The sequence below is a fragment of the Neoarius graeffei genome, chromosome 24, assembly GCF_027579695.1.
Source record: "Neoarius graeffei isolate fNeoGra1 chromosome 24, fNeoGra1.pri, whole genome shotgun sequence".
Taxonomy (NCBI): Eukaryota; Metazoa; Chordata; class Actinopteri; order Siluriformes; family Ariidae; genus Neoarius; species Neoarius graeffei.
In genome coordinates this window covers 48,729,642-48,745,805 of record NC_083592.1, presented here as the reverse complement: position 1 = coordinate 48,745,805, position 16,164 = coordinate 48,729,642, and the positions used below count along the sequence as shown (strand labels likewise).

General features: G+C 39.7%; 1 protein-coding gene across 1 annotated transcript in view; it reads left to right on the top strand.

Annotated features, from left to right (window-relative positions):
* LOC132872517 (metal transporter CNNM4) overlaps positions 1-16,164 on the top strand; it is a 108,303-nt gene that overhangs the window by 64,064 nt on the left and 28,075 nt on the right. The window contains exon 5 of the mRNA XM_060907412.1: positions 4,433-4,526. Within this exon, the coding sequence (XP_060763395.1) occupies positions 4,433-4,526 (94 nt within the window). The remainder of the gene's footprint in view (positions 1-4,432; positions 4,527-16,164) is intronic.

Here is a 16,164-nt window from a genome sequence, read left to right as displayed (position 1 = left end):
ACAAAACCATCTCTAAAGAGTTTGGACTCCACCAATCCACAGTCAGACAGATTGTGTACAAATGGAGGAAATTCAAGACCATCGTTACCCTCTCCAGGAGTGGTCGACCGACAAAGATCACTCCAAGAGCAAGGCATGTAATAGTCGGCGAGGTAACAAAAGACCCCAGGGTAACTTCTAAGCAACTGAAGGCCTCTCTCACATTGGCTAATGTTAATGTTCATGAGTCCACCATCAGGAGAACACTGAACAACAGTGGTGTGCATGGCAGGATTGCAAGGAGAAAGCCACTGCTCTCTGAAAAGAATATTGCTGCTTGTCTGCAGTTTGCTAAAGATCACATGGACAAGCCAGAAGGCTATTGGAAAAAATTTTTGTGGACGGATGAGACCAAAGTAGAACTTTTTGGTTTAAATGAGAAGCGTTATGTTTGGAGAAAGGAAAACACTGCATTCCAGCACAAGAACCTTATCCCATCTGTGAAACATGGTGGTGGTAGTATCATGGTTTGGGCCTGATTTGCTGCATCTGGGCCAGGACGGCTTGCCATCATTGATGGAACAATGAATTCTGAATTATACCAGCAAATTCTAAAAGAAAATATCAGGACATCTGTCCATGAACTGAATCTCAAGAGAAGGTGGGTCATGCAGCAAGACAACGACCTTAAGCACACAAGTCGTTCTACCAAAGAATGGTTAAAGAAGAATAAAGTTAATGTTTTGGAATGGCCAAGTCAAAGTCCTGACCTTAATCCAATGGAAATGTTGTGGAAGGACCTGAAGCGAGCAGTTCATGTGAGGAAACCCACCAACATCCCACAGTTGAAGCTGTTCTGTACGGAGGAACGGGCTAAAATTCCTCCAAGCCGGTGTGCAGGACTGATCAACAGTTACCGCAAACGTTTAGTTGCAGTTATTGCTGCACAAGGGGGTCACACCAGATACTGAAAGCAAAAGTTCACATACTTTTGCCACTCACAGATATGTAATATTGGAACATTTTCCTCAATAAATAAACGACCAAGTATAATATTTTTGTCTCATTTGTTTAACTGGGTTCTCTTTATCTACTTTTAGGACTTGTGTGAAAATCTGATGATGTTTTCAGTCATATTTATGCAGAAATATTGAAAATTCTAAAGAGTTCACAAACTTTCAAGCACCACTGTATATTTTATGTAATATATAGATATTTACAAAATATTTGCAGGGGCACAAAATCAACCTGAATACAATACTGATATTATACAGTGCTCAGTGTAAATGAGTGCACCCCCTTTGAAAAGTAACATTTTAAACAATATCTCAATGAACATAATTTCCAAAATGTTGACAAGACAAAGTTTAATATAACTTCTGTTTAACTTATAACGTGAAAGTAAGGTTAATAATATAACTTAGATTACACATTTTTTTCAGTTTTACTCAAATTAGGGTGGTGCAAAAATGAGTCTGGACGCATCACTCTCCATCCAGCATCCAGTCACTAAAAGAGGTCATTGTTGAAGAATGGAAAAAGATTGATGTTGCAAAATGTCGCCAACTTGTTCATTCCATGCCTAGAAGACTTGGTGCTGTCATTAAAAATTATGGAGGCCATACAAAGTACTAGATGTATAGTTTTTGTTGTGGGATGTACTCATTTTTGCACCACCCTAATTTGAGTAAAACTGAAAAACGTGTAATCTAAGTTATATTATTAACCTTACTTTCATGTTATAAGTTAAACAGATGTTATATTAAACTTTGTCTTGTCAACATTTTGGAAATTATGTTCATTGAGATATTGTTTAAAATGTTACTTTTCAAAGGGGGTGTACTCATTTACACTGAGCACTGTATAATATCAGTATTGTATTCAGGTTGATTTTGTGCCCCTGCAAATATTTTGTAAATATCTATATATTACATAAAATATACAGTGGTGCTTGAAAGTTAACATTTTGGAAATTGTTTGTGTTCATTGAGATATTGTTTAAAATGTTACTTTTCAGAGGGGGTGTACTCATTTACGCTGAGCGCTGTAGCACCATGAAAGAACCATCGAATTGTGTAGTGTCGTGTATTTTTGGTTAATAAATCGCTGCATTGTCTTGTGACCGTGAGACCAATAATGAGATACGCATCACAGTTACGAATCCATATTTATTCCTTTCTTTGAGACCCAGAAACATCATGACATTTATTATAGTGTGACTTTGCTGGGTGCCTGGTGGACAGCAGTGATTCCATCCTGATGCCCTACGTCTGGCAGGAGCCTCATCACATCGCTCCTGTAGAGGACGGCCCCATGTGGACAGTTGAAAGTCACACTTGGAAGACGCTCTGGACACTTACAGTAATGCTTTTATGGCTGAGGACTACAGTTGACGTGCTAACTTTAGGACTGCAGTTGTCATGAACAGTTTTGCACTCAAGTTTCCATCAGTGAAGAGTTATAACTTCAGCAAAACAGACTTCATGTTAAAACTGTTAAAAATGTTATCACGTTGTCTGTTGTTGCCTAAATGAGGATGGGTTCCCTTTTGAGTCTGGTTCCTCTCGAGGTTTCTTCCTCATGTCATCTAAGGGAGTTTTTCCTTGCCACCGTCGCCACAGGCTTGCTCATTGGGGATAGATTAAGGATAATTAGCTCATGTTTAAAGTCATTAAAATTCTGTAAAGCTGCTTTGTGACAATGTCTATCGTTAAAAGCGCTATACAAATTGACTTGAACCAGCGCTTTCACTTTACATCATTACTATATAGTTACCATCCAATATTATTATTTGCACATAAGAACTAATCGATGTCGATCTGCGGAAGGTTTAGGTTATCGAACACTAATGAAAGACGCTCATAATTGCTACTGAACTAAACAATAATTGTTTACAGAGTAAGAAATCGCTCCGGTAAAAAAGCAGACAATGCAAAGATACGATGCCTGTGATGGGGGGGAGGACCAGTAGGATAAAAACCTAATGGAGAACATCCTTCTCAACTGATTACAGCATCTGAGCTCCAAGGGTTCGAGCTGCGATCTTGATATTTCAAACTTGATGTCAATCATCTGGTTCCAACTGTCCAACAAGCGAGTGGACTAATAAAACTGTTTTAACTCGTTTTAATGAAACGGTCATGAATATTTTCTGCAAAATGTGTTGGTAAATCCCTTTTTTTTAAAAAAAAAAAAAAGCAACTTAAAAATAAGCACTGGATAAAAACCCATCTATCTTATGTAAATAAAGGTACAAATTTTGTTTTCCGGTGGTCAAGTGTTTATGAGATATGTTGCCTTGCATTTAAGATCAGGTTCCCCATGATGGTACGTGTTCCTTGTTCATATGGTCACAAAAGCCATCAAAAATCAGGTCGATGCATTACCATATTCTCTTAAGTATGGAGCTTGGCTCTGCCGTCAGTTATATTATATTATATTATATTATATTATATTATATTATATTATATTATATTATATTATATTATATTATATTATATTATATTATATTATATTATATGATGATTGGAAACTTTTTCTTTATAGTAATTCCAGTAGCACATTAAAGCATCACAATTACATGTTATCGTATGTAATGTGTATGTAAAATGTCGTATTAATTTCTAGAGGTCTTGGATGTTAATGTATATTTTGTGGATAGAATAAAACATTCACTGGATATGAGCAATCTTGTGTTCTGATTAGCTACTCTAGTACTAGGATATCAGCTCATATTACCGTGAGGAGAGAAAAACAAAATGGCGGAGCGTGGTGCTGAACCAACCGAGGATGAAATAAAAACTGTACTCGAAAACAAAACCACAAAAAAAGCAACAAAATATGGAATGAAAGTATTTGATGGTAAGAACGTATTTTTTTTCCCAAGAATTATTATTATTATTATTATAGCATTTTTCACAAATTGTTACTGTTATTTCACCGGTTTGTTTACATTCTTCATCTCCAAGCATTAAAATTTTATTTAATTTTTTAAATTTTTATTTTTTTAGACTGGTTCAAAAGCTCAAAGAAGTTTGAAAATTGAAGAACTGAAATGTCCAAGGAAGAATTAAATAAACGTCAAAAAGCTATTCTATACCTCGGCGTGACAGCAAGATGGCACTTTCTACAAAAAAAACAACACTAAAGTCAATTTGTGCAGCCATCGATAGGTTTTTAAGAAGTCCACCTGAGCAGGAAATGATTTTGTCGCATGTTTTGTATAAAGTTTTTTTTTATTGAATTTTAAAAAAATAAAAATGTTCTGTTTCTCAAAATCCAGTGAATGTGGATAGAATAAAACAATTATTCTACTCAATCTTGGTGCTACGTGCCTCGTCGGCTATCAGCTCACGTACGACTCGGTTTTGTGGAATAACTTTTAACTATAACACTAAAAGTGTGTGTGTGTGTGTGTGTGTGTGTGTGTGTGTGTGTGTGTGTCCGTCCACAGGGTCGTGTGGAGGTGGAGGCTGGTAATGAGAATATGAAGTTCGAGACAGGGCCCTTCTCCTACTACGGGGTCATGGCACTGAATTCCACATTAGGTAAGACAGGCATATAGACACACACACACACACACACACACACACACACACACACACACACTCGCAGGTTTCTTTCTGGCCCCCTTCCAGACTCTATGCCCCGCACAATGCTGAGTGATTCCCACTGCAGAGTCCGCTCTCTGGAGAGAAGTGAACATTAGGAGATTTTATCATGTAGCCCCATGACGATATTACCAAGTTCAACCTAAAACAGTCATTTTGTGTCCTAATCCATATTTAATCCACTCAAAGGGCCACCCATCATGATCAGACCATGGGAAGCTCTCGCAGGGGTCTGAATCATCTATGAGATGTGACTGCCACCTAGTGGTCCAAGTTAACACGAGCATCCCAACCTCCACTCTATTCCAAAGCAAACCCAGTACTGCCTTTTTTTTGTTCCATTACTTTTGCTTTTGTCTGTCTCTTTGTCATTGCCTTCTCTGTCCTCTCACATTCTGTTTTTCCATCTTCACATGGAAACTTTCTCTCTCTGAAAGCTCCATCATGTCTTACGGTTCCTCTTTTCCTCACTCCCTCAGGGAAAGTTTCTCGTCCTCGCTACCTCTCGCTAATGAGGTGTTCGATCTTCTCCCGTTTTCCAGGTAACCTCAGGCATGTGGGTTCTCTAACCGCACACTGGGATTATTAACGGTAGCTTGTCCATCCATTTGGCCTTTTTAATTCCTAATCCTGGAGATGATCCTCGATCAGCATGAACAGTGTTAACAACGCCAACTAATTTTGAAGTTAAATGAAGTGCAAATGTGCGTCTTTATGTCCTTCGGTCTGTAAATTAACTCACATTGTACAACCCCGATTCCAAAAAAGTTGGGACAAAGTACAAATTGTAAATAAAAATGGAATGCAATGATGTGGAAGTTTCAAAATTCCATATTTTATTCAGAATAGAACATAGATGACATATCAAATGTTTAAACTGAGAAAATGTATCATTTAAAGAGAAAAATTAGGTGATTTTAAATTTCATGACAACAACACATCTCAAAAAAGTTGGGATAAGGCCATGTTTACCACTGTGAGACATCCCCTTTTCTCTTTACAACAGTCTGTAAATGTCTGGGGACTGAGGAGACAAGTTGCTCAAGTTTAGGGATAGGAATGTTAACCCATTCTTGTCTAATGTAGGATTCTAGTTGCTCAACTGTCTTAGGTCTTTTTTCTTGTATCTTCCGTTTTATGATGCGCCAAATGTTTTCTATGGGTGAAAGATCTGGACTGCAGGCTGGCCAGTTCAGTACCCGGACCCTTCTTCTACGCAGCCATGATGCTGTAATTGATGCAGTATGTGGTTTGGCATTGTCATGTTGGAAAATGCAAGGTCTTCCCTGAAAGAGACGTCGTCTGGATGGGAGCATATGTTGCTCTAGAACCTGGATATACCTTTCAGCGTTTATGGTGTCCTTCCAGATGTGTAAGCTGCCCATGCCACATGCACTAATGCAACCCCATACCATCAGAGATGCAGGCTTCTGAACTGAGCGCTGATAACAACTTGGGTCGTCGTTCTCCTCTTTAGTCCGAATGACACGGCGTCCCTGATTTCCATAAAGAACTTCAAATTTTGATTCGTCTGACCACAGAACAGTTTTCCACTTTGCCACAGTCCATTTTAAATGAGCCTTGGCCCAGAGAAGACGTCTGCGCTTCTGGATCATGTTTAGATACGGCTTCTTCTTTGAACTATAGAGTTTTAGCTGGCAACGGCGGATGGCATGGTGAATTGTGTTCACAGATAATGTTCTCTGGAAATATTCCTGAGCCCATTTTGTGATTTCCAATACAGAAGCATGCCTGTATGTGATGCAGTGCCGTCTAAGGGCCGGAAGATCACGGGCACCCAGTATGGCTTTCCGGCCTTGACCCTTACGCACAGAGATTCTTCCAGATTCTCTGAATCTTTTGATGATATTATGCACTGTAGATGATGATATGTTCAAACTCTTTGCAATTTTACACTGTCGAACTCCTTTCTGATATTGCTCCACTATTTGTCGGTGCAGAATTAGGGGGATTGGTGATCCTCTTCCCATCTTTACTTCTGAGAGCCGCTGCCACTCCAAGATGCTCTTTTTATACCCAGTCATGTTAATGACCTATTGCCAGTTGACCTAATGAGTTGCAATTTGGTCCTCCAGCTGTTCCTTTTTTGTACCTTTAACTTTTCCAGCCTCTTATTGCCCCTGTCCCAACTTTTTTGAGATGTGTTGCTGTCATGAAATTTCAAATGAGCCAATATTTGGCATGAAATTTCAAAATGTCTCACTTTCGACATTTGATATGTTGTCTATGTTCTATTGTGAATACAATATCAGTTTTTGAGATTTGTAAATTATTACATTCTGTTTTTATTCACAATTTGTACCTTGTCCCAACTTTTTTGGAATCGGGGTTGTAGTCATTGAAGCATTGATTAGTTCTGTAAGAGAATTCATGTCATCTACTGTTGGTTTTATTATCTTTTTATGTATCTTAGGTACATTTGTGTTTGTTTGGTCATGTTAAAATCTCACACTGAAGACATCAGAGATGTGTAATCTGTTATATTTTGACATTTTTGGCCATAAATGAACAGAAATAAATTTAAAGTGGGATTTAATTAACAGCTATTCACCAGAGGTGAAGTGAATAATAACCGAGACAAAGTCGAGCTTATTATTTAAATAATATTGGCTGGCGTTGAGTGGTATATCAGATATATTCCATTCAGCCAGCATGAAACTGAACAAGTCGAAGATGAGTAGCTGAATGGAATATATCTGATATACCATGGAAAAAAAGCCAACTTATTATTATTATTATTATTATTATTATTATTATTATTATTATTATAATACATTCCTTTCGGTTGTTCAGCGCGTCTTTCTCTTTCAAAATTCTCTCAAAATCTTCCGTGCTTAACAAAGCAAACCTGGCAGCCATGTTCATTTACAAATTGTCCCAGTCGCTCGCTAGCACGGAAGTTTTACGTCTCCGACATGTGACGTCATGTTGTCTTGACAACCATACAATATCGTAAACCATATTCAACACTCATTCTCCATCGGGTAGAGTGACGTAATACACGTAGGCTAAGCGATATGCTAACAATATTACATGCTATCAAACCAAATGAATGAAACCCCGCTAGAAGGGAATAGAACACGTGTTTTTATTCCATGGAAAAAGTGTCCTGTATAAGAACGGCGCGGCGCAGACTTGTCGCTTATCTACGCTGAGTCACATAAAATACTTTGTTTTGAAATCGATCAAATAAATTGCAACCCCACCTTACCTTTGAATAGTTTTAGACCAAACTTTGTAGCACCTTCAGTGCTTTTAGGAACAGCGTTTTCTTTCATCATTTGTAATTCTTCCTCACTTACGGTGACGAAGTGATCAGCCGCCATTTTGCTGAGTCGCTTGAGGTGAGTATCGAGAAATAGTCCGAATTTCTCGACCAATCAGGGCGCACGATTTCATATAATTACCTGCGTATTGACTCCACTGTTGGTGCTCTTATAACACTTGTATAATACTGAATACTTTTTGTATTTCCAGTCACAGTGAGAGGAGCACTAAGGGAACGTTAATGTGCATGAATTAAGTAATGTTCTTCTTAAACAGATTTTATCTAAAAGAAAGGGTGGATGACGAAGGAATAAAACACTTGAGAGCGTGCTGTTATAGGAAAAGAAAAATCAGTGATACACCCCAACACATTGCAGAATTACTCTCACTATCCTAATATTGATTATTTTTCAGTACCTGCATGCTCCAAAGTGTTTTGTTGTTCTTACCTCAAAGATTTTTAATTCATTAGCCAATGATGTCATGCTTTTTATCCGTTTATAGTGCTTTAGAGCCACAGAAACAAGTTAGTTCCTGTTCTCGTTTCATCCTAGCAACTATAAACAGTCATTCCGTCATGAGCCTGTTTTTGTCTCTCCCTTGGAACACAGCTTGTGATCTTACAGAGAAACTGAAATGTCCTTCAGACTTTGTTTGGCTGAAAAACTTCACCATATCAACTATTATTATTATTATTTTTTTTTCATTGTTAAATTGCATTTCCATTTATATATTAGCCCTCTAGGGGCGGCACGGTGGTGTAGTGGTTAGCGCTGTTGCCTCACAGCAAGAAGGTCCGGGTTCGAGCCATGTGGCCGGCGAGGGCCTTTCTGTGCGGAGTTTGGATGTTCTCCTCGTGTCCGCGTGGGTTTCCTCCGGGTGCTCCGGTTTCCCCCACAGTCCAAAGACATGCAGGTTAGGTTAACTGGTGACTCTAAATTGACCGTAGGTGTGAATGTGAGTGTGAATGGTTGTCTGTGTCTATGTGTCAGCCCTGTGATGACCTGGCGACTTGTCCAGGGTGTACCCCGCCTTTCGCCCGTAGTCAGCTGGGATAGGCTCCAGCTTGCCTGCGACCCTGTAGAACAGGATAAAGCGGCTAGAGATAATGAGATGAGATGAGATATTAGCCCTCGATATTATGTAGATCCGTCACCATACAAGTGTTGTTACTATAGAAACAGGAATAATAATATATGATATAAACTTGTGATTTTTAAATTACGCCAGCACTGTCGTCAAAGCTGGTGTTGTGACCAATCAGATTTGAGAATTCAACTGCACTGTGGTATAAAGAACAGCAATATGTGATTCACTTCAACACATGTCGTCCTGTTCAGGGAATTCCATTAACTCACATACACTCATCTCAAAATACTAAAGCAGTCACAGTGGGACTAAGATTTTACTGATCCTAAGTCCTTCGTCTCATTTTTGCTGCTCAAGGTGTCTCAAATTTTTGTATAAATTTGTTTTTGTCAGGATTCTGCCAGCAGGGGGAGCCAGCTGACTCTTATGCAGAGAGCCATGTACACAATGCCTTCTAAGTGGCCATTTGTGTCTTGTAATCATGTCATTACGAGCTATACTGGTCGGAGTGTTTACTCCTGGCAGGTTTTACCAAGCCAGGCAGGTCAAAGGGTAGGAGCCAGACAAAAGATAATCAAAATCGTTGGGTGTAGGACGATGGATAGAGGAAGAGGCGGAAAACGACAGACTGTCTTTCTGGTTCTTATCTCTGCGTGCGCTTGGCGAAAGATCTTAACAGACAACGGCAAGGGGACACCTCCCTAGTTAGCAGGGAACTACATTATTAGTAGGAGTTGCAACCATTAATACAACCATCTTGGCATGGTAGCAATTAGAAAGACAATCATGATAAATTTCCAAAATGATAACTCATACCGCGTCGCTCGGGTTACCAAGGAGCGCGTACCTCAGTGAAGAACCAGGCTGAGGTCGATAAATCCAATACTGGTCAGAACAACCATCTTCTAAAACATAAAGTAACACATCTCTTCTCCACACTTAATGTAAACACGCTCAATTCTGCAAAGAAAATGGGAGAGATAACATCGGCATCACAGGAACATAAAATCGATGTGCTATGCATACAAGAGCACCGAATATACCACATCAATATTAGACATCACAAAATGGGAAACGAATGGATGCTATTAACAGCATCAGCAGAAAAAGCTGCTAACAATGTGACAATTAGAGGAGTAGGAATACTCTTAAGCCCACACAGCTATAAAGCACTTAACACCATTGAGTCTATCAGCCCACGAATATTGGTCGCCAACTTCAATGGAAACCCTGCAACAACAATCATATCGTGCTACAGCCCAACAAATTGCTCTGACGAAAATGATGTCACACAATTGTATGCTGAATTGTCACATTTAGTAAGAGGTATTCCTAAGCATAACGTTATCCTAATTGGGGGAGATATGAATGCAAAAATTGGACAACAAGATTCTAAAGGGTCATCATTCCACAAAATTACCAACCGTAATGGTCAATACCTTCTTGATTTTGCAACAGAATATGATCTTATTAATTTAAGTTCCCAGTACAAGAAGAAAAAAGGCAAGCTTTGGTCTTTCATGTACCCAAACGGCAACAAAGCACAACTTGACCATATACTTATAAACAAGAAATGGAGAAACAGTGCCTTAAATTGTGAAGCCTATAATTCATTTACCATAGTAAATTTAGATCATCGAATAGTATCATCAAAAATTCGACGAAGCCTCAGGATGCATAAAACACCAGCAGAAAGAGGATTAACTATGACTGGAGTAGACTGCTCTCTGTAGATAAAGTCAAGACAGAATATGCCACAGAAGTCATAAAACGTTTCCAAGCACTACAAGATCTATCAGAAAATAAAAATGCCAACACTACATACAACAACATCGTTGTAGCACATGAACAATCTGCAAAAATTCACATACCTGTAAAAGAAAAACATAAACAGAGGGTGCCCTGGGAAAACACAGATATAAAACTGAAATGTGAAGCGGTAAAAAATGCAGCTAAGATCAACTAGATCTAGTGTTGCAATACTTGAAAAAGCTAAAGAAGATCTTGATGCTGCTTATACACGCGAATTCAGCTCATACAGTGGGGCAAAAAAGTATTTAGTCAGCCACCAATTGTGCAAGTTCTCCCACTTAAAAAGATGAGAGAGGCCTGTAATTTTCCTCATAAGTACACTTCAACTATGAGAGACAGAATGGGGGAAAGAATCCAGGAAATCACATTGTAGGATTTTTAATGAATTAACTGGTAAATTCCTCGGTAAAATAAGTATTTGGTCACCTACAAACAAGCAAGATTTCTGGCTCTCACAGACCTGTAACAACTTTTTTTTTAAGAGGCTCCTCTGTCCTCCACTTGTTACCTGTATTAATGGCACCTGTTTGAACTCGTTATCAGTATAAAAGACACCTGTCCACAACCTCAAACAGTCACACTCCAAACTCCACTATGGCCAAGACCAAAGCGCTGTCAAAGGACACCAGAAACAAAATTGTAGACCTCCACCAGGCTGGGAAGACTGAATCTGCAATAGGTAAGCAGCTTGGTGTGAAGAAATCAACTGTGGGAGCAATTATTAGAAAATGGAAGACATACAAGACCACTGATAATCTCCCTCGATCTGGGGCTCCACGCAAGATCTCACCCCGTGGGGTCAAAATGATCACAAGAACGGTGAGCAAAAATCCCAGAACCACACGGGGGGACCTAGTGAATGACCTGCAGAGAGCTGGGACCAAAGTAACAAAGGCTACCATCAGTAACACACTACGCTGCCAGGGACTCAAATCCTGCAGTGCCAGACGTGTCCCCCTGCTTAAGCCAGTACATGTCCAGGCCCGTCTGAAGTTTGCTAGAGAGCATTTGGATTATCCAGAAGAGGATTGGGAGAATGTCATATGGTCAGATGAAACCAAAATAGAACTTTTTGGTAAAAACTCAACTTGTCGTGTTTGGAGGAGAAAGAATGCTGAGTTGCATCCAAAGAACACCATACCTACTGTGAAGCATGGGGGTGGAAACATCATGCTTTGGGGCTGTTTTTCTGCAAAGGGACCAGGACGACTGATCCGTGTAAAGGAAAGAATGAATGGGGCCATGCATCGTGAGATTTTGAGTGAAAACCTCCTTCCATCAGCAAGGGCACTGAAGACAAAACGTGGCTGGGTCTTTCAGCATGACAATGATCCCAAACACACCGCCTGGGCAATGAAGGAGTGGCTTCGTAAGAAGCATTTCAAGGTCCTGGAGTGGCCTAGCCAGTCTCCAGATCTCAACCCCATAGAAAATCTTTGGAGGGAGTTGAAAGTCCGTGTTGCCCAGTGACAGCCCCAAAACATCACTGCTCTAGAGGAGATCTGCATGGAGGAATGGGCCAAAATACCAGCAACAGTGTGTGAAAACCTTGTGAAGACTTACAGAAAACGTTTGACCTGTCATTGCCAACAAAGGGTATATAACAAAGTATTGAGATGAACTTTTGTTATTGACCAAATACTTATTTTCCACCATAATTTGCAAATAAATTCTTTAAAAATCAGACAGTGTGATTTTCTGGATTTTTTTTTTCTCATTTTGTCTCTCACAGTTGAGGTATACCTATGATGAAAATTACAGGCCTCTCTCATCTTTTTAAGTGGGAGAACTTGCACAATTGGTGACTGACTAAATACTGTTTTTGCCCCACTGTATATCACAGAGAAAAGCAGTGTTATCATTAATGCTTCTGAAAATCGCCAATCACATCTACCGTGGAAAACTGTAAATGAGATCACAGGAAGAAAAAACACACCCAGTGGAAAAATAAAAGCAAACAATCCCAAGGAACGGATCTCAAAATGGAAAGAACACTTCAGTAATCTTTTGGGTAAACCACCTCAAATCAGTCCTAAAGAAACCATCAAGGTAGTGGAAGATATTCTACCAATAAGCACAGAGAATTTCACCAAAGAAGAAATACAAAAATGCATCAAATCATTCTCCAATGGCAAGGCAGCCGGGCTTGACAACATCCCAGTAGAAGTCTGGAAGACAGGGGTATTGATAGATCCCGTGCTGGAAGTCTGTAACCAAACTTTCAATGGAGAGAAACCGGATCTATGGGGAAAAGGGTGACCTAGGATACACCAAAAATTACAGAGGAAAAAGTTCATCAGTAATTGCAGCCAAAATCTACAACAAGATGCTGCTGTTCAGAATTAGACCTCACATTGAACCACTTCTCCGCATAAATCAAAATGGATTCCGCCCAAACAGATTGACTTCAGCACAGATATTAACTCTTTGTAGACTAATAGAAGGAATCAAGGCAAAGAATTTATCAGCTGTTCTAACATTTGTTGACTTCAGCAAAGCTTTCAATTCCATTCACCGAGGTAAACTAATGGAAATCTTAGAAGCTTACAGTATACCAGCAATCACTGTCAATGCTGTGAAAATACTTTATGAAGATACAAAAGCACAAGTTCTTTCTCCTGATGGCGAAACAGATTTCTTCTAAATATCGGCAGGAGTTCTTCAAGGTGACACTTTAGCACCTCTCCTTTTCATTATTGCATTGGATTATGCCATGAGGATTGCAACATCCAATCCCCAAGAAATAGGGGATTCACATTATCCCACAGTCGCAGTTCAAGATATCCTGCTACAATCATTACTGGCACCGACTTTGCCAATGATATCGCTTTAATTTCAGATACACTAGAAAAAGCACAGTTGTTACTGCATCAAGTAGAAATCGCTGCTGAAACTATTGGTCTACAGGTCAACGAATCCAAGACAGAGGATATGGTATATAACCAGTCAAAAGAGGATATTATCACATCAAATGGCAAAACACTAAAGTTTGTCGCTGACTTCCAATATCTGGGATCTTGGACTGATAATATCAAGAACGACATGGACATCAGAATAGCAAAAGCATGGTCTGCAGCAAATAAAATGGAAAATGTGTGGTCATCAACCCTAAGCAGAAAATTAAAAACTGATTTTTTCAGAGCTGCTGTTGAAAGTGTGTTACTGTATGGTGCTGAAAGCTGGACACTTACAAAATCACTAGAAAGAAGGCTTGATGGAGTCTACACAAGATTACTACGATGAGCTCTCAATGTTTCCTGGAAAGAGCATAAAACCAACAAAGAGCTTTATGGCAATCTTCCACGAGTGTCGGAAACATTAAGAACAGGTCACTGCTGGAGAAAAAAAGATGAAATAATATGCAAACTTCTACTCTGGGAACCTACACATGGAAAAAGAACCAGAGGGCGTCCCTGTTTCACATACATAGACCAATTAATTGAAGATACTGGACAGGATATACAAAATTTGCCAGACGCAATGAACGACTGAGAAAAATGGAGGAAATTGACAAATGGTTGACCGAGTACTCACTCGACAAATCATCAGTCATGTCATGACCCACCTCAGGATGTGTGATGTGAGCGAAAAAAAAATGTGAAGTGTCTTCTGTTTACTCCGTCAGTCCACAGAAAGCTGCTAAAAGGCTGCACATAAAACAGTTCTAGGCCTGAGTGGCTGTTGGTGCTGTTCTGTTTTTAGTGAACGTCAAACATTTGTGCAACATTTCGGACTGAAATTGCAGCACAGCGACAATAATGGACAATCACGAGAAGCGTCAATGCCACACTGTCACTTGCAGATAAAAAACAAAACAAAAAAACAACCCATCAATACCATAAATTGAACAATGCAGAGTACTTCCTGCACCTAAATATCTCCTATTCCTCTCTGAAAAAGGAAGATATTGTAATATATAGGTGTAGACTATCCTGGAACTCAACCCAGAAGTGAAAATAAAGGGTTTCGCTGCATGCACTGACTACCATTCACAACCATACATAAAACCATATTCTAGGTGCTGGTCACTAGATGGCACTGTTGCGTGATTTGACCTCGGTTCTGTTCCTGGCATCCTGGAATTGGAAACTGAAGAGGCACGTTATGAAGTGTTTTCGTTTTCAAATCTAATTTTGCCCTTTAACGTTGCCCCTTGCATATTTGACAAGGTAAAAAAAAAAAACAGAAAATTTAATAATGTTGAATTGTGCCTAAATCAGCCCTAGATGCCACCAGAATGCAACATTTGAACTCTCTAATTTCAAAATTTTCCAGGGGAGCATGCCCCAGGACCCTCCCAGCATCCTTCAGGGTCCTCTGGCCCGGGGAGCCCTTACGGGCTGGGCTCCACCTCAGTAGCACCACTCTATTTTTTTTTTCTGGGGAAAGCCCTGAGCAGTAAGAGCTAGTCGTGTTGTAGTGAAGACCACCAAGACCAAGTCATGACCGAGACCAGAGTGTACTGAGACCAAGACAAGACCAAGGCTTTGAGGGGTTGAGATCAAGTCAAGACCAAAAACCATACCAGTGTGTGTGAATGGGTGGGGGAGGGGTGACAGCCATTAACCTGAAGAAAAAAAATTAAGATTAGCAATGAGTCACGTTATTGGTCACATTTGAAGCAGGAAATTTTATATCCAATCACAATAACGATGTTAACAAATGCAATGCACAGGCAATTTAGCAGTGTTGTAGTCGAGTCACTAAACCTTGAGTCCGAGTCCAGTCTCGAGTCCCCAGTGTTCAAGTCCAAGTCATTAAAAAAAATTTCAAGTCGAGTCCACTACTCATCCAAGTTGAGTTTGACACAAGCCCCGCCCACTATCAACAGCATAAATAATATGAGAGAGAGTTAACACTAGCTTGTTCATCGGTCAGCAAGCAAGCACCGCCCGCTATCAACAGAGCAATGAACAAAGCATGTCACTTCCTTCTCTGGGTAGAGTCTTGCCAAATGACGATTGGAGTTCAAGGTTGTCCCCGTCGTCTCCTCGATAGTGCTTCTACATATGGAACACACAGCAGTGCATTTTTTCCCACTACACGAGAAGTCTGTATAAGCAAAGCGAACAATCCTAGAGGCTTCTCTCCAGGCATTTTAGTGCCATTAACGTTAGTTTGTTCCTGAACATGACGTATGAACAGGTGAATATGCATTCTCTTGCGCAAAATTAGTACAAAATTTAATGTAGATATAAATATCTTATGCCAAATTATCATGACATGTTACCAAAAAAAAAGAAAAAATCCGAGTCCTCGTCTCCAAATTACGAGTCCGAATGCAGTTAATGCACGAGTCCAATTCCGAGTCATCAGTGCTCAAGTCCAAGTCGAGTCACCAGCCCTTAAAATTAGGGCACGAGTCAGACTCGAGTACTACAAGCCT